We start from the raw sequence: 18,640 nt of genomic DNA on the forward strand, positions 1-18,640 counted from the left end.
AGAACTCTGAAGGATAATATGGTTTTGATTGTTTGGAAGGGCCTTTCTGGATATGTCAGGGCCTCAGTAAGAAGGATGCCTTTCTCCTTTGAGAAACACAAATGATATATTTCCACATTGGAATACTGGTCAGTGGATCTTTCCAAAAGAAAAGTTAAAAAGACTTTGAAAAATTTTAGGAAACTTGGCGGGGAAAAAAAATCCACGATCACCACTATTGTCATCATCATCGTCATCAAATTAATCCTTTGAAAAATCTCAAAAGGTAGGTATTGCTTTCTTTTCTTTAAGCATAGGGGAGAACTGTGGTGTGAAGAGAATGAAGTCTCTTACATGGACTTCCCTTAGCTAGTAAACAATAGGGTCAAGAATTTAACAAAAAATGCCAACATTTACTGAGGATTTTCTTAATGTCAGTCGTTGTTTGCAATGCAATGCAAAGGTGCAGGTAGTGCTATTCCTGGTTTATAGTAAGTAAGACTGGGACCTAGAGAAGTTAAGCCATTACCTAAGGTCACATAACTAAGGAGAGCAGGAGCCTAGACCTGAGTCTAGACAGGTGGCACTGGTATCTATGTGCTTCTGCATTACTGTGTGATGCTTCCTGTGTCCCTGGCCACTGTCCTTTGAGATGCCCAACATATGGTTCAACTTTTATAATCAGAGAAGCTACTTTCATTACCCTTACTAAATGAAATGAGGGAGGAATACAGAATAGAGAGAAGGAGACTTGGGGGAGGGATTGCTAGGGTGAGTCCCAGTGAAGGCTCTCCTGGAATTACCTGGCTGGAGAAAGCAGATGGTGTGGGTGTTGTTAATAGGCATCCTAAGGAGGGTCTAACAAGCCTGCATGTGACTAGAAGATGGTTGTCAATTGGGGAGGGGTCCCACTCAGCTGTGCGAAGGGTTTGCTCAGATGAAATTAGGGTTTATTGAGTAGTAAACAGCAACATCCAGCTGCCTGAGAATTTCATTGACAGGATGCAAAGGCAGGAGAATATTGTGTAAACCTTATTTACAGATCAATAGATAATCTTTCATACACAAAAGGTCAGCTCCAGGAAGGCAGAGCAGTAAAAAAAGAAATATTGCCTGCAAATACAATATTGACTTTAAAAATGCACCCAGATGAATCCTTTGATGTATATTCTTCTAGTCAAAGTACATTTCTTTATTCATGAGGTTTTTTTTCCTAACCACTTCAGGTTTCTCAGTGAAGTATGAAGACAGTGATGAAGAACACTGATTTCTAGTTGTCTTGAATTCTGTGCCATCAAATGATCAGCATGAAATGGAATCAATGCTGAAAATTTCAAAACAACTTTCCTCTGTGTGTGTGTGTGTGTGTGTGTGTGTGTGTGTGTGTGTGTGTTTGTGAATTAAGATGCTCAAGTCAAATAGAAACTCACCCCTAACCCCTTGTAATTTCCTGCTTTGGTGGCTGTGATGATGATAAACATTTATCCTGGCTTCGGGAAATAAACAACTATTCAATCCTACTGATTCCCTCTGGATTCCTTCATTCATTTTGTATTTCTTCTTTGCCTTTAAGCAAGTAGTTCATCATCCCAAAGAATATCTGAAATCGTTGCCATCCACCTATACCTGACTGCTGGATTGTGAGGCCATTTATGACTGCTGCTCAGACACAAGTAAGCATGGGAGAAGGAAGCCTAACTGGGCTATGTTTCCCTGATAGAATCTTTCAGATTAGGGGTCCAACTAACTTAGATACCTTATCAGTATGGGAAATTTTTCAAAGGGCCACAGTCTGAGCCCTGAATAGAAATATTGCTGGTAGAAAGTGCCTTTGGGGTGGTTGCTCCACTCTCTGGGTCATTGTGTGCCACATCTGAAGGAAGGATGCACAGCTGGGAAAAGTCCACCCTCGTCAATAAGTCAAAAGGCTTAAGATGGACAATTCTTCCTCTTAACTTCCTGATGGAGAAAGGCATGGCAGTGGCTGTGAAAGAATTTTCTATGCTGTAGAATCATATAAATACATTTTCCAGAGTAACCAAGGAGGATCCTTTGACAATGACACAATTACTTCCAACTGCTTACAAGTTCTTTTCTTGCTGCACTGAGAAATCAGGTTTCAAATGCTGTGAGAACAATAACCTCCTCTTATGAAAGGATGTGGCTGGAATCGGCCACCTACAGCTTTGTCTAGACTTGATGGGGAACCAGAGGGACAGGGGACTACTCAACCCCTCAAAGAGAGAAAAGGATCCAGAGGGGAGGCTGGATTTCATGACTGATGGTATAGATTTTAGCCTCTTTCAGAGTCAAAGTCATAGCTTGGCCCCTCTATTTGGCCAAAGTTTCCATTCCTCCCACCTGGGGCTATGCCTTCCATGCTCACATCCTCCCAAGTTCCTCCCCAGCTCTTACCCCCTAGAAGGAGGACTGAGGGTCCTTATTCATAAGAGTGAATGGTGGTGACTACCAGGTGTGGGCCAGTATTGGGTCTAATTCTGGATATCTTGATTTCAAACTTTGCAATGATTCCTCATCCCTTATTTACTTGCTCCCAGCCCATCATTCTGGCTATTGTTCATGCTGTTACTATCAAGGGCTCTAGAATATGTATGTGAGGGGGTTGTTTTCTTTTTGGATCTATCTTCTTCAGGAATGCTTTTCATTACATGTATGTGAATGGCAGTTCCCCTGTGGATTCATTTGCATGTCCTAAGGTGATTATATTTTGTTATTGAAGGCTCTGTGGCCCCCACATCCCACTTGGACTTTTCTAAGAGAAAAGGGAGAGAAAGAGGGAAGAAGGTAGTTGGGAGGGAAAGAGGAAAAGAGGAAGGAATGAAAGAAGTCAGTTGGGTAACAGGTGCTAATAATTTTGTACAGTTGTTTATAGTTTATATACTGAGAAACAATTTGTAAAATGTTTTTGGCAGGCATCATCTTATTTTTCACAAGCACCCTATTTACAGATATGGAAACTGAGGCTTAGAGAAGGTAATTGGGTATCTAGCTAATAAATAACAATATCCCACCTGGAATCCAGTCCTTCTGCCATCATACATAGTTTTCTTTTCTATACTGCTTCATGAATATAAAGGCATTTCCTAAACTTGTTTTTTTGAACTTAAGACAAAAACTGTAAGAGCTGAAGGTCTTGGTGGCCACCATAACTCTATTCAGTCCTTACTGGACTTTTCTTGAGGGTGGACTGGTAGACTTTGGTTGGATAGAAATAATCATCCTACAAAGTACTCAGTACATATATTATTTTTGAACACTTCATGGTTTATGTAATATTTTCCTATATAAATCTCACTTGAGGGTCCTATAAGCCAAGTGGGTCTCGGAAGTCCAGCAAATGACCCAAAAGTAAATGGTGGGATGAGGATGAAGTCTTAGTTTTTTTTTTCTTTAATGCTCATGCCTTCTATTACTCCATATTTCCTCCACTGTTATGTGCCTAGTCTGCTAATCTGCAGACAGTATAGTAAAGTCCATTTAGGGATCCAACACACCCAAGTCTGAAAATAGAAGAGGTCATAACCCTGACCTCTGAGCATGATGGGCTGTATTTGGGGGGCACAGTGTAAAATGAAAATTCAGGGCCCTTCGTTAAAAAAAAAAGTATAAGCATTTCAAGACTGTGGAAGCAGGAAATTAAACCTAGTGTGAGGCTCTCTGAATGTGGGGTGCTTTTGAGCATGGAACCCTGTGTGACTGTATGGGCAGCATGCCAATGAAGCTAGTCCTGCCTCTGACATTAACTCAGGAGTGGATGACCGTAACTCTTTCTCAGATCCTTCCTGGAGCTTCTATCAGGGAGGGGAAGTTACATGTCATATAGACTCTGTTCTGTTAAACCTTTTATTCTTGTAGAGATGAGGCACACAAAGGCCCAGTGTTGCTCATTGAACCTACTAACTCCAGTTCTCAGGGATCAAAACTTAAGGACAAAGTATCACTAGCAAGTAATGTTGATGTGAGCATTTACTGTGTGACAGGCACTGTATAAAACTTTTTTACATCCTTTAAATTGTTTGCAAAGATGGCCTCAATTCTCTATCCTTACTTGGATCAACACATCTTATATTGTGACTGTGAAGCTTTTCCCATGAAAAAATGGAGTGCATTTCTCTATGTCTTGAATCAGAGCTGGCCGCATGAGTTGGTCTGGCTAATAAAATGCTTCAGAATAGATGGCATACTAGTTCAGGGGGTAGGTCTCAAGAGGCTTGCAAGCTTGAGCTCTTTCTGTTGGAACCCCAGGACTGCCATTAGAGCAAGCCTATGTTAGGCTGCTGGAAATGAGCTCCACTTGGTGTTGTCATCTCAACTGAGACCATCTAGGGCAGCCTGCCCCCAGTTGACCTGCCACCTAACTGTAATTGCTTAACCGAGCTTAGCTGAGGTCAAACAGTCCAGGTCAGGAGAACCATTCCACAGATAAACTCACAGACAGGTGAGAGATGATAGCTGTTGCTTTAAAACTGTGTGTGTGGGGGGAGGGGCTTAGGTAGTTATGCATTATTATCCCAATAGGTAACAGATACATACTATTACCATTGTTATTTCCATTCTTGTGGTAGGGAAATAAGGAAATAAGCAAATAAGCATCAAGACATTAGGTTGTAGCCTGTGACCAGTGGCTAGTAAATGGGCTTACTGTGACTTCTAGCCCAAGTCCTTATTGGTTACTTTGTGGGGTCCTTTCATAGCACTCTGGGCTCTGTCAAGCACTCAGCTATTTGGAAAGGTATTTGAATGAAAGAAGCATGACTGAGTTATGCAAGAGGTCCATGTGAAATTGCATTAATGCAAATGGAATTCTTTGTTTTTGTAAATGAAAACAAAAATGCAGTTATATTAGTGGAACTCACATATTAAACTAAAATAAAATCTACCAGCAAGTGTCTCCCCTCCATGTCTAGGTAACCCCACATCTTTTATAAAAAGCAGTTGCCCCCCAGAATAACAAGTAGACATTGTGCTAAACCAGGAATACACAATTTGTTTATAGTGGCCGCACCAGAATATAAGAGTTCTTACAAATATCGGAGGTTGGGAAGGTTCTGGAAGGCATCAGTGTCGATGTATAGCAGGTTGTTGGCCTTTTCAATTCTACTGTAAAACAAAAGAATATATACATGAGCTCAACTGTAAGGAATGCTGTAGTATTTTTCACATTATGCAAAGAGTATATCACTTATTCACTCACCCATCCATCTATCCACCCATCATTTCAACAAAAAAGTTTAGAACACATGCAGTATTTTCACTATGCTAAGTTGTTCAAGCTAAATATTAACCCATTTTGCTTTCATCACTAATGTCCTGTTGGGACATTAAAAATAGCCAAACAAAACACTTTCTGAGTTTGTCCTTTTCACCCAGCACACTGTGTCTTTAACCAGTAAGTGTCTCTCAGGGTCTAAGGAGGCTAAGAAGGCAGGGCTGAGACTGACCTGGGAAATGGAGATTTTGTCTGATTTGGAGACAAGAGTAGGGGATAGAAAACGAAGGTGAAAAGAAGATGGCAGGAAGCAAAAGGGTGAAGGACAAAAGGAGATTGGAGAAAGAGTAAAGAGGCAAAGGAAAGCAAAGGTCAGGTGAAAAGCAGTGGACATCTGATTTTAATCATGCAATTGTAGCAGGAAGTAGTTGGGAACGTGCTGCTGATTCCCTTCATGCTGTAGACTGAGGCTGCTCTCACAGCTCATGAGAAGTGGTGACTTTTGCCCTTGTTGTCTTTAGCTGTGTCCTGATCAATAGTCTGGAGGTGAACGTGTTCACATTTGGATTCCAACAGAGAGAGGCTGACCTTTCCTCATCTTGCTGGATCAATGTATATTTACAGATATGCTCTGTGTTAATTACTTCCTCCCTGTTTCATTAGCTTTTATGTTGCAGTAACCTGTAGCTACCCAGATCCAAGTACCAGGTAATTAATTAAGTATAGTCAGTGCTACATGGGGGTGAGCACCTCTCCATGCAGGGAAGAGATGAAAGAGCTGTTCCATTAGCTCTACTGCCTGTTGAACTGCAGAAAGGGGTGCCTGCTTAACCCTGCCCAGAGGGCTGATTGCTCTTTGGTTCATTTCTTTGACATTTCCTGTGGGTTCTGAGACACTGGTGAAACTCTCTTTTTCCAACTAGGGTAAGGAGAGACCAAGCAGAGAAGAAAAGAAGGAACAGGAGGGCAATGGGGGAAAGTGAGGAAAGGCATCAGTTTCAGAGGCTTAACAGCAATGAGGAAGAATGCAGGTGGGAGGCAGAGTGGGTGGAAGGAAGGAAAAGGGAGAGGGTAGTCTGCCAGTATGGACAGACTGAGTATCATTTCTAAATGTGTGTGTGTGTGTGTGTGTGTGTGTGTGTGTGTGTGTGTGTGTGTTTGTGTGTGTATGAATTATATGGATGTATAAATGTATATATATGTATATATGCTTGGCAAATGATAAGAAATTTTTTGAAAATGTAGGAGTTGGTATTTATGTTTAAGTCCTTATCCTGCTGTGGATTTGGCTGGGTGACTTTAGATAAGCCTTGCAACTTTCATTCTTGTCTGTAATATTAGGAAAGTGGTTCATTCACTTTCTTAACTATGTTGCATGGGATTTTTGTGAGGTGTTAATAAATGCCCCACAGAAGAAACCTTACCAGCGATACTGGTTGAGAAACCCTTAATAAAATGCCTCCCTGGATATTCCAAGTGTATATTCACACATGATAGGTTCTGAGTTTTCCTATAGTAAGTGAGCCTAACATTTGCCCAATGTTTCCTAATATAACTTGACCATAAAGTCGTTTACCTTTTTAAAAAACACTTTGTACTTTGGAAAATTTGGGACCAGATAGTGTCTAGTCTTTTCTGGCTTTGACATTTTATGATTCTGTGAATTAATTTATGGTGGTTATAGGCTGGTATGAAACAGAAATAGATCTGTATGAATATTGACAGGTGTGTAAAACCAGAATGTTAAAAACAGAAAGTAAATTTGGTTGTAATAAAGGTACCAAGTATCATTATGACATATTTACTCTATGTCAGTTGATGTGGGATCTAATTTATTTTTATCACCTTTGTTCATCACAGTGATCCTGTGGCATGCACTTTTACTCTCATTTTACAGTTAAGGAAAACTAAGTGTTAGAATGCTTTTGTTTCTTGGTAGGTTTCATGGTGAGTGTATGGCATAGACTAGTATTCAAGTGAGGACTGCCTATCTTTACATCATGTGGGATTTATTTTGGACTTTGACTCTGGAATAATTTTAAAAGAAACGATGAGATAGAGACCCCTTCAGTCACAGCACAAGGTTATTGGGTCTACTATTGGAAAAAAAAAAAAAAACCTCTTGGAGGGAGACAGCAGGACAAGATTATTTTCTTGGTTGGTACTTGGATCACCAGGCAGAGAGACACAGAATGGTGCCCTTTGGGCTGTCTTTGACATCTTAAAATGAAATTCTAGGGATCAGAGGATAGAGCAGAGTTAGGACCTTCCAGGGATATACACAAAATTTACAGCTATCGCCAATGGTGATGAGCAAACCCCACAGGATCTTGCTTACATTTCATGTAATTTGGACAGGTTGAAGAACACATTTGCCTCTATTACTTCCAAGACATCATTCTGTGAGATCTCTCTGCAAAAAAAATAAATAATAATACATATGATATAAAAATATGTGATTTGAATTTTTTACAAATGAAATGTAAGTCACCGTAGAGCCTCTTGTCTGCAATGATTCATGAGACACACACAACCCTATTCCTGTCCTCAAAGAAGCCAGGTGTAATAATCAGACAAATCTAAAATAGGAGATGCTAATATTTGGAGAACAATGAGAGAATAAGCCCAAGGTGATGGCTCAGTTAGTTTAGAGGTTATTCAGTCTGTGGATGTAGCAACTGAGGTCCAGAAAGGGAAAGAAAATTGATTAAAGATATTTAGGAAAAATTGATTAAAGATATTTAGGAATATTTAGGATGAGAACAAACTCTGAGTTCCTTAGACCTTACAGGGGTCAGCAAGCGTTTTCTACAGGGCTAGATAGTAAATATTTTTTTTGGCTTTATGAGTCATTTAATCTCTGTCACAACTACTCAATTGATAGTGCAATGCAAAAGTAGCCATAGATAATAAGTAAATGAATGAGCATGACTGTCTCCCAATAAAACTTTATTTATAAAAATAGATTGTGGGCTGGCTTTGGCACCATGGGGCTATAGATCTTGCTCTAGACCATGGAGTCAAGTTCTTCTCTCTGCTAATCTAACATTGGGAGATGAGAGCCTCAATTCAGTCTCAAAGGAGCGTGGCTTTAAATCCCTCTCTTCTCCATATCATTACCCAAGTAAGGGTCGTTACTCCAAGGTCTTTTGTTACCTAAAATATCTAGAGAAGATCTTTCAGGTCTCAGGTTTTTTTTTTTTTTCTTGATGGAGTAATTTGAGGGCAGTAGAGAGTGAAGTCCACTATGCCAAAGCCCAGAGCTTGAGAAGATAGAGGGTGGCTTAATCACTTAATGTTTATAAAGTGGTTCACAGATGAAACGTGCTATTATTAGGCCTTCAGAGGAAGGCTCATGCAGTTTTAATGCAGCAGCTGAGAGTGTCTCAGGAAATCTCATAGGCAGCATGCATTCAAATTGGCTGAGGCAGAAGCACTGTCTGCTGGCCCAGGATTTAGCTGAAGAGCTCTAGAAAGGCTCTTGATCAGGCAAAACCTGGAAGACCGAGCAGGGAGAAAGTCTTACAGGACAGGTGTGATTGTGAACAGTAGCCATCTCAGTGAGGGGAGCTGGTGACATCTGGAGCTTGTCAACTCAGTGGTGGTGGGTCACGTTTCACAAGCCCCTGTGAGTAAGGAGACATTTTGTGGGAGAAAAATAGCCTTCTTATTCTATGATAGCATCTTTGATGATTCACTCGGTAAACTTAAGTATTCACAATTTTTACAGTTGAACATAGATAAAGGTGGTGTGTGTGTGTGTGTGTGTGTGTGTGTGTGTGTGTGTGTAATAGAACATGTTGGCTATTGGCGGTTTATTTTGCTCCTCTGTCCTGCAAGTGGAAGGAGTGCTGGGAGGTACAGGAATGAAGAGGAGTAGGAAAGGGGTGGTAAACCTGGAAAAAGATGTTAATTTGAACATTTAAGGGAGTTGAGTGAAAGAGTTGCACAGGGAAAGGTAAGTCATGGAGGAAGAACTAGATAAATCCAAATGGGGCCATATCTTCCAAAAATGATTTGCAGGTTCACTTACTGCTTCCAGTAGATTTGGTTGACCACACATGATAATATCTCAGCCTGATATTGCCTAGAAGGTAGATATTCCTCCTTGTCTGAATTCATGTGCTGAGAGTTCCCTTATTTGGATTTTCTCCCTCCCTTCCATCTGTCCGTCCCTCAAAGAGAACTAAAAACTGTTAGAATGAACAAACCAAAGAGCATTTCTAAATTATTTCAGAAGGTAGTTCATATTTTATAGCCTTCACTTCAAAGACAGGAGAGGGTGTGGGTTGGAGAGGGGCAGGGAGAGCCTTTGGCTGGATGAGGGTTGGGGGAAGGTGAACAGTATGCAGCAGTGGAAAAATACATCACTGAGAAATTCAGGGATCTTGTTCCAGTCCAGCCTAGTTCTGTCTCTAGTTATTTTTATTATAATTTATTCGGTATCTTTATCAGCTACTCTATATACATTCTCTCTAATCCTTTTGACACACCTATAAAGTACATTGACCTCCATGTTAATAAACAGCCCCACTAATATGCAGGTATGCTAGGCTACCTCTGACTGATTGCAGGGCTACAACACTTTTTTTTTTAGGGTTTATTTACTGACTGAGAGAGAGAACAGAGGAGGGGCAGAGAGAGAGAGAGAGAGAGAGAGAGAGAGAGAGAGAGAGAGAATCCCAAGCAGGCCCCAGGTTGTGAGCACAGAGCCTGACATGGGGCTTGATCTCAGCGTGGTGAGATCATGGCCTGAGCCAAAACCAAGAGTGGACTGCTTAACCAACTGAGCCACCCTGGAACACTTTGTTTTACACATTTTGCCTCCCAGGCCACTCTAAGCCCAGGATTTCCATTCCTGTGTATTTACTCTAGGTAAATAAAAATGTATGCCTTCCCAAAGGCATTTTATACATTTTATTTGTAATAGCCCCAAACTGGGAACAACCCAATGGATGAACTATGGAATATCCATGTGATGAAATACTGCTCACTAATAAAATGGAACAAACTGTGGCTACAACATGGTTGAATCTTTAAACAATTATGCTGAATAAAAGAATGCATACTGTATAATTCTATTTGTATGAGGCTCTAAAACAGGCAAAACTAATCTATAGTGGCAGAAATTGGAGTAATTGTCACTTGGGGCCTGGGAAGGAGATTGCTGACAGGGTGGAGGCAAGGGGAAACTTCCTGGGAAGTTATGGAAATGTCCTATTCAAGATTGGGGAAGTAGTAACATGAGTGTATATACTTATCTAACTTGTTAAACTTTAAAATTAAAACAGGTGCATCTATTTTATTGTGTATAAGCATACATTAATAAAGTTATTTGAAAAATGACTTCCATGTAAAGGAAGGGGAGTAAACTGTTTTTGAGAACTCTGAATTAAATGAACTAATAGAAGAGTCTTGTCCTGTTTGCCCAGAAGGTGGTGTTCAAATCCTAGTTCTTCCCTGGTGATTCTAAGGATCTTTTCCGTCTTGGCCATCCCGGCCTCCTATCTGTAAAAGGAAGAGTTGGACTATATATCAGAGTTTCTCAACTCTGGCCACATGGTAGAATCTTGTGGTGGACCAGAGTCTGAGTCCACCCTAGAAAGCTGGATTTATTTAATCTGGGGTGGGACTATGGCATTGTGTGTGTGTGTGTGTGTGTGTGTGTGTGTGTGTGTGTGTGTCTGGTTTTTTCTTTTTCTTTTCCTTTTAATTCTCCAAGCAATGGTGATTCTCTTATGCATGAAAGATGGAGAACTGCTGGACTAGATGATCATTAAGGTCTCCTTTAGATCTGTGAATTTTGTCTTAGTCTGCTTCAGGAGCAAGTAGGACCAATTTTCCCTTGGCTACTGAGACAATAAATTAGACAAGTAAGGTTCTTGGAGCACGAGATAATGAGAGATAATGAGGCAAAATAGTAGCAAGATAAACCAGAGATAGAACATGGAAGCAGAAATAAAACAGAGAAGGCAGCAGGTAGTTTTTCATAAGTAAGAAAATTTAAACAAAAACTCACAACATTTCAGATGTTAAATGTGTAGCAAGAGCTGCTGTGGAAAATATATAATGAACATTTATTTACTATTGATAATTGACAGTATTTTTTATTATGCATAGCCTCCCTTCATTTTTAATGTACCTATGTAAAGTAGAGTGAAACAGCCAATGCTATCTCCAGTGAGGTTTAACAAAACTTGCCTGGCTTGGCTAAGATAATACACAATTGTGAGGATCGTTAAACTTGTCTTTGAAGGGAGGATGTGGAATCTTTACATCCAAAGAACTTATATAATTAAGAAACCATTCTTTGTCTCAGTAGATGCAGTTAAGAATTTTCTTTGCAATTGTGACAAATCATTGCAGTTGGCACAGTTCCAGATATGGCATTTTCTTAGGGGCAACAGGTAAAGGTTTTGTGAAGACAGGGGAGCTCTAAGAATGTGATAGATTAGCTGTTCTCAAAGTGTGGTCTGGTGGTCTGTATGGTCAAAACTATTTTCATAATAATTCTAAAATAAAAATTTTTCCACTTTCACTCTTTGAGGACACAGTGGAGTCCAGGGGTTACCCAGTGTGTATTATGGCAACCACTATAATGCAGAAGCAGATATGAGACTCCATCTGTCTTCTGTTAAGCCAGATGTTAAAAATGTTTGCAAATACGTAAGACCATGGTACTCTACTCACTAATATTTGTTTGAAAAGATGGTTGTTTTGTATAACAACGATTATTTATGTTAACATGTAGGAATTTATTATTGTTTTAGAATGGACTGTCAAATAAAACGTTTCCCAGTTTTAACTTCTAGTATGGAAAATATTGGTAGCTATAACCCACATAAACAAAATCTATTTGCTGTCTTTAAAAACTGTTAAGAGTTTAAAGAGATTCTGGGATCAAAAAGTTTAGGATATGTTCAGTGCAGACATTGAATGCAGGCCTTTTTGGGTGAGAGATCCTGAGACCCTGTGGAAAGCTTACTTCCCGAGATGAGGCTCCACTCATCTTCTAGGATAGTGCATCTCAGTTGTTCATGCACATAAGAATTATCTGGGGATCTTGTGCAAATGCTTCTCCACGGAAAGACCTTGAGTGGGGCCTGAGCCTCTAATTTCTAATACCTCCAGTATTAGGGGGTGGTTCTGGTTTTGACTGCTAGACTCTTTAGAAGAATGGTAGTAACACTCCAGCAGACCTTTCTCCACATCACACAAGTGGTTGGATGTGAAAAGCTTGATAGAGGAGTTCAATTAAATCAGCTCAAGAGGAATGAGTCACTTGATTTTCAAAACCCTGTATCTCCTTTGGAAAGCCTCCTTTTTCTCTCTCACTGAAGTTTTCCTACCTTCTAGTTCTCACAAGACTTCTTTGATTTTCTTTGATTTCTCAGTTAAAGGAAATGTATTGTTTTGTCATTGCTTTTTTTTTTTTTTTTTTTTTGGTCGGGAGGTGTGGTCATTGTCTAATTCCCTGACTTGGCTTTGAATTTCTGATCCTATCTCATTCATCTGTCTCTAGCATCTAGTGGCAAGTTTGCACGTAATAGGGACTCAATAAATGTTAAAAGGATGGATGGGTAGATGGAGGAAAAATAGTCTTCAGGTCCGGAAATGGGCATCTGCAAAACTGTGAAGGAGATGACAATTGTCTTAAGTATTCTTTCACCCCTTTTCTGTAGGCAGCATGACCAAACTGGGTAAATGGCAACCAAGGCTAGCTGGTCTGTGAGTTAGGCTTTTGTCCCAGGGATTTTTACATTTAATACACATCATTTAAGGGACACATACATGTATTTAGTCTGCTGTACTAATAGCTTCTGGATGTCTTTAGCTCCAGCTAAAGGTATTTCCCAGCTCCTTCAGCAGAGCTCCAAGATGAAGTCCTTGAGTCAGCAAACACCCATAGAGGAGAAAACATGGGAGATGACTGGTATGACTCTATGGGGTTTGGAGAGGATGACTTTTAAGGTCTCTTCTGTGAGTGAAATTCCATGTTTCCTTAAAGGAAGGGGGGATGTGCTTGCATGAGATACTGGGGGTTTTCAGGGCATTCTCTCTGGAGTGAATTTCCGAGCCACAAATTCTACTCCAGTATTACATTCTTCTGGTCAATGGAGTGGTTTTTATATGCAGGTACACTTGATGGAGGGGGTGGGGTGGGGTATTCAGTAGGAAGGACTTTAGGGACTGAATGAGCATGTAGAATTCAGCTAGGTCTAGCATAAAATTTCAAACTATTGTAGACAGGTATTAATTTGTCCACCATTTCACCTGATACTCATTTGCCAAATTCTGGGACTGTCTGATTCAGAGCAGAGTTGCTCTGGTTTTACAGGATAAGGAAGAACTAAAAACGGTCACCAAAAGTTATAAGTATCACTAGAATGTCAATGGCATCTATTACATTCTGGTTACATCCCGTAACAATAAATCAGATACCAGTAGAGCCTCCTTTGCTGTTTTTTTTCCTCTCCCAACATAGGAGATATTTTCCAGTTGGATCTTCCTCATCTTTTCCCTCCTCTCCTGACTTTTCACAGAGCATTTTCCTCTAATATATCCAAAGTACCCCTCCTTAACTAAGCACATTAGGGAACTCAATTGCACTAAAGTACTTTTAATATTCACCAAAACAAATTTCTTCTGTTTTTAATAACCTCAGACTAAATTCAGTTGACAGTTTTCTTTCCCTGAGTCCTTGTGGTCTAGGATTCATACATATATACTCTGTAATAGCCCTTACATACTGTGTTGGGTTTGCACTGGTTTGTCTCCTTCACTAGGCAAAGAGGACAATGACACTGCCTTTTATTTTAGTATTCCTGCTCCCAACCAAATGTTTGCTGAATGAATGAATTACCTTTTAAAGATTATAAAAGATTTTCTACCTTGGCTCTTGCGCAATAAAGCTGTGTTCTTGAAAACTTGGAGTAAACAGAGTATTTACAAATCAAATTGTGTATTAGCACAGGAAGGAAGCTTCTTGTTTAGCAAAACCTTGGAGTGAATATTTAAAGGAGTTAAGAATGAATTCAACAAATGTTCAACAGATTTTGATTAAGCAGCTTTTGTGTTTAAGGCACTAGGCTAGGTGCTGGGGATCTAAAAGATGAACAAAGTGGATCCTGATTTAGAAATCATCTGTAAGTAAGTCTAGTATTCTAGGCTTTCTTTTAACTGAGTGCTATCTTTATTTGATGGGTTATATCTGTGTTGGTGGAAAAAAGAAAATGGATTGTTGGCATGTTGTATTTGAATATAGCTGCAGATGTATGAATAATATACTTTTATATATAGTACATACATTATACTTACATATGAAGTAAATGTATATGGTTATACATAATAAAACATGCACACACATATACATATATATGTGTGTGTGTAAAAAAATATATTTTTTTACACACACACATTATGTTTTCTGTATTTATATCCTATGTCTACTCATCTACTCTCTATAGTCTTCTGGAACTGTGCTATATAATTAAAAAAAGTACGGAACAGGACAGGTGAAAATTCTAATGAAAATACATTTCAGAAAATTTCATAATGCTCTCCAAACACACAATTAAGGCTCTCATTTAGAATTCCCTGAAGATCAGATCCAGAGACTACCATAGAGACCTGAGTTTGAATCCTGCCTCTATTTCTTACTAGTTGTATAACTACGGACAAGTTAAGGAGTCTCACTGAGCTTCAGTTCCCTTGTTTGTAAAATGGGAATAATAACTACCACACAGGACTGTTAAAGAGACTAATCAGATGGTATGTGTGAAAGCACAATGTTCATTACATGGTCAACTCCAGATATCACCATGCCTGCCAGACAGCCGGCTTGACAGCCTGCCTTCTTGGGGGAGTTTAGACCTGAATTCCTCTGAAGGTAGGAAATAATAAGCTAGCCAGCCACTGTGCTGGAGAAAATGATGCTAGCAAATGTCCTAGGAACAGTTCCCTTAACCCCATTTAAAGATTAGATTCTTAAACCAGGCAATATGTAGCATTACCCTAAACGCCACCCTGAGTTTTTTCCACAGTGAGACCCACCATCCTGGTCTATTGGCCATCAGAGGAGAGTAGACAGTGCACGAAGGCATCCCAATAAGGATGCCTCTGTCACTGAAGTCAAATTCCTATTGTTCCCTTTGGGAGAGGATCAATATAGAATGGGACTTGCAGTCAATGTGTGGTAAGGCCATTGCCAAAGGGTTCCTCTCCCCTTCCTTTCCTGAAATTTTGCATCTGCTTTTTTCTCCTGGGCAAGGTGAGTCTTTGCTAAAGATTCTCTAAGGATGTCCCCAAAATGAGACAAATAAAAAGAACCCTCTCTGTGACTTTATCTGAGACAATTGAATTCAGCTCACTTTCAAATAGATCAGCAGCAAAGTATTGTATCCATTTTTAGTTTTGTCTTAATTTAAAATGTTGAGTAATTATATTTTGGAGTAATGTATTTCCCTCACTTCCCTTAGCAGATGAGGAAAGGGACTAAAAATCACAGTCATAATAGCTAACATTTATTATGCACTTATTTGCCAATTTTTCTGTGCTTCACATTTATTAAATTGCTTATTCATCCCAACAAGAGGAAGAGGAAGCATACAGAGGTTCAGTAATTTCCCCACTACCACGGAGCCAGTAAATAAAGTTGACCTTGGATATGCTCATGGGGCCTCAAAAGGATGGCAGAAATCAGGTAGGCCATATTTACAGTGAGTTGGAAAACTATTTCCACTTCAGAGAATTCTGTTGTTTTAAAATCCAGGAGAGTAGAAATCCTTTTGGGAATGATATGCCTATAAGACAACTAAATACTACTCCATTCCTCCATGCTACATTGTAAGGCAATATATAAACGTGGAAATTCACCTTTCACAGATAGTCTCGAGCAGTGAATCATATAAGTACTTTTTTAGTACATTCTCTCTGTGTAAGTGTAGAGCGTGTAAGACAGTAAAAAAACAAAACAAAACAAAAAAACAGCATCTCTGTCTCCCGAGAATTAATAATTTAGTTGGAGAGAATCAACATGCATGAGACGTTGGGAGTGCAAAGTCAATAGAAGTGGAGCAAAGTGTGGGAAGGATGCCCAAAATTAGAGCAATGAAGAGCAGAGTACAGAGTAGGGATTCAATACATTTTATTCTTTGTCTTCATATACCATATTTTCTCTCATGCCCTGTCAGTGTCAGCATCTCTGAAGCTCTGTCTTGGTATCCCTCAAGGTTTCCCTGTTATAACCTCTCTGTCGATACTTCACAGGTTACTGGGATATGTTTCTCTCTTAGACCAAAGTTCATGTCTGCAACTACCAAAGCCATATTCTACTACATGTTCAGTATACAATTCTAGACTAGGCATTTATTCTAGAACAGGTTTATTATTTTCTTCCCTCAACTGTCTTCTCCTCCCCAATTAATAATGCCAGCCAATACCTGTACCTGTCATCCCTATTGGTTCACTAGACCAACCCAAGCTTTAAATATTGGGGTTACCTCCAACTCTTCTTAAACATTTAACAGATCCTAAGTCCTCTCATTTACTTTTTTCAGTGTTTCTTGCAAATGTTGTTTCATTTCTCACCATCATTATTGTAATTAGGATTCTTTGCAATTTCAGGTATACCAGTAGTTATTAACAGTCATGTGATGACTAAGGAGTGGTTTGATGTGGGTTATGAGTCCTCTTTTTGCAAACAATTAAGTGTCCCAATGGCTTAAAAATTTTGGAGTAAATCCAAGGTTATGTATATAATGTTCAAGAAAATAAAAATGGAATGGCTTATGGAGACAAAGGTGGAGTAAAAAGTGATGCCCTAGGAGTTTATCTCTGCATGAATACAGGAGGATAGCTAGTACTTTTGCTTGGGAGCCATGAAGACTGTTGTTTGGGAAAGCCATTAGTATTGAGAAGATGATAAAAAGAGAATGGAGGAGAAAGAGCAAGAGGGAAAGGGAAAGAGATTTCTAGAGGTAGAATGATATTAGAGCTAGAAGTTACAAAAAGTAGACAACTCTTTTATTCCTCTGTGTGTGCCTCTCAGAAATTGTTCAAATGGGAATTTAATTAAGTTCTAAGTGATAGAAGACTAGGGATTGTGAAGGTATAAGGAAGTGGAGACTGTGTGTAGAGAAGAAAGGGAAGGGATCACTTAGGTCACTTGGCTTAGCTGTAGTCCTCCAGCTTCAGCAGAGGCCAAAGAAAGGGAGATGGGAAGGTAGGTGATACTTCTGACACACAAACCATGATAAATTATCTGTAGGTTTGGGGCATGTGTAAGTTTGAGCTGTGTAACTCAAGGCTGCAGCAATAATAATGATGGTGAAATAATTAACCTTTATTACACACTTGTGTAGCAGGCATAGTGTTAAATGCTCTACGTGGGTATTCTCACTAATGACCTTTTTCGAAGGCTATGCTGACTTGTATTTATCTTAGTTCATGTACACATATGAGAGGCAGTGTGGACCTGGGAGCCAGACAGGACTGAGTTAAAAATATACCTTTATCATTGCCAGTTATGTGACCTTAAACAAGTCAACTAACCCCCAAGAAACTTACTTAATCCAGTGGATATCATTATATCTACCTTTGGGGTTTTTTTATGAGAATTATGGATATAATACATGGCAGGGAAGAGATTTCTAGCTGTCTACCAAAATCTGTTTTTCTTTTCTTATTTTTGGGTACATAGCTAGACTACATTTTCTGGTCATTTTGCTGTTTAGGTGAAGCCTTGTGAGGAGCAGTTTCCTTCCATGGGAATGTGAGCAGAAGTGATTTGTGCACCCTTAGGCCTGGCCCATAGCCCCTCATGTGTGTTCCTCTATGTTCTGACTTCTTTCCATCTGATTTGGCTGGAGATGCCCACGGAAACCTTGGAAGCCATAATTAAAAATGGATGAGCTACTGTTGTCCTGGCATCCTAAGTAAAGTGCTGAGGAACACTACCCGGGACTACTAGGTGAGAAATAAAGAACCTTGTTCTTAAAGTCCCTGACACTTTGGAATTTGTTGTTGCCATCTATTCACTCTAATGCCTAAGACTCTAGAACCCTGCATGGTATCTAGTGTTTGCCCAACAAATGCTCTTTCCATCAGGTCAAGTAGGAGTTGTGCATCTACCACCTAGTGAAAATGGGTATATACAGTAAGTGTTTAAATTTTTGTTGGCTATTGAATTAGGAGTCATGTAGGAGTGTTGGTTGGCCACACTGGAAAAAAATCCCCCTCAAAACTAAGTCTCTGACCTAATTTACCAGAGACCTCTCTTCAACTTAATGGTACAGTATTTACTGCCTGTGATGGAGTTGCTTGGCCTCTCACTGTGCGAACAGGTGGCTGCTCCTTCCTTATGGTCCCTTGGCTTTTTATTTTATTTTTCAATTATGTCATGAAAGAAAACATATAGAAAAGTAGAAAGAA

The 18,640-nt window shown here is 39.6% G+C and overlaps 1 protein-coding gene across 3 annotated transcripts in view; it reads right to left on the reverse strand.

Moving 5' to 3' along the window:
• FSHR (follicle stimulating hormone receptor) overlaps positions 1–18,640 on the reverse strand; it is a 174,595-nt gene that overhangs the window by 45,475 nt on the left and 110,480 nt on the right. Inside the window, exons 3-4 of one of the 3 annotated variants that reach the window (XM_045445998.1) lie at positions 7,548–7,622; positions 5,026–5,097 (exon numbers count right to left, since the gene is read on the reverse strand). In XM_045445998.1, the coding sequence (XP_045301954.1) occupies positions 5,026–5,097; positions 7,548–7,622 (147 nt within the window). Of the gene's footprint in view, positions 1–5,025; positions 5,101–7,547; positions 7,623–18,640 lie in introns of all 3 variants that reach the window. The other 2 variants (XM_045445997.1, XM_045445999.1) reach the window with 2 other exon arrangements.

The sequence above is a fragment of the Leopardus geoffroyi genome, chromosome A3 (assembly GCF_018350155.1).
Source record: "Leopardus geoffroyi isolate Oge1 chromosome A3, O.geoffroyi_Oge1_pat1.0, whole genome shotgun sequence".
Classification (NCBI taxonomy): Eukaryota; Metazoa; Chordata; class Mammalia; order Carnivora; family Felidae; genus Leopardus; species Leopardus geoffroyi.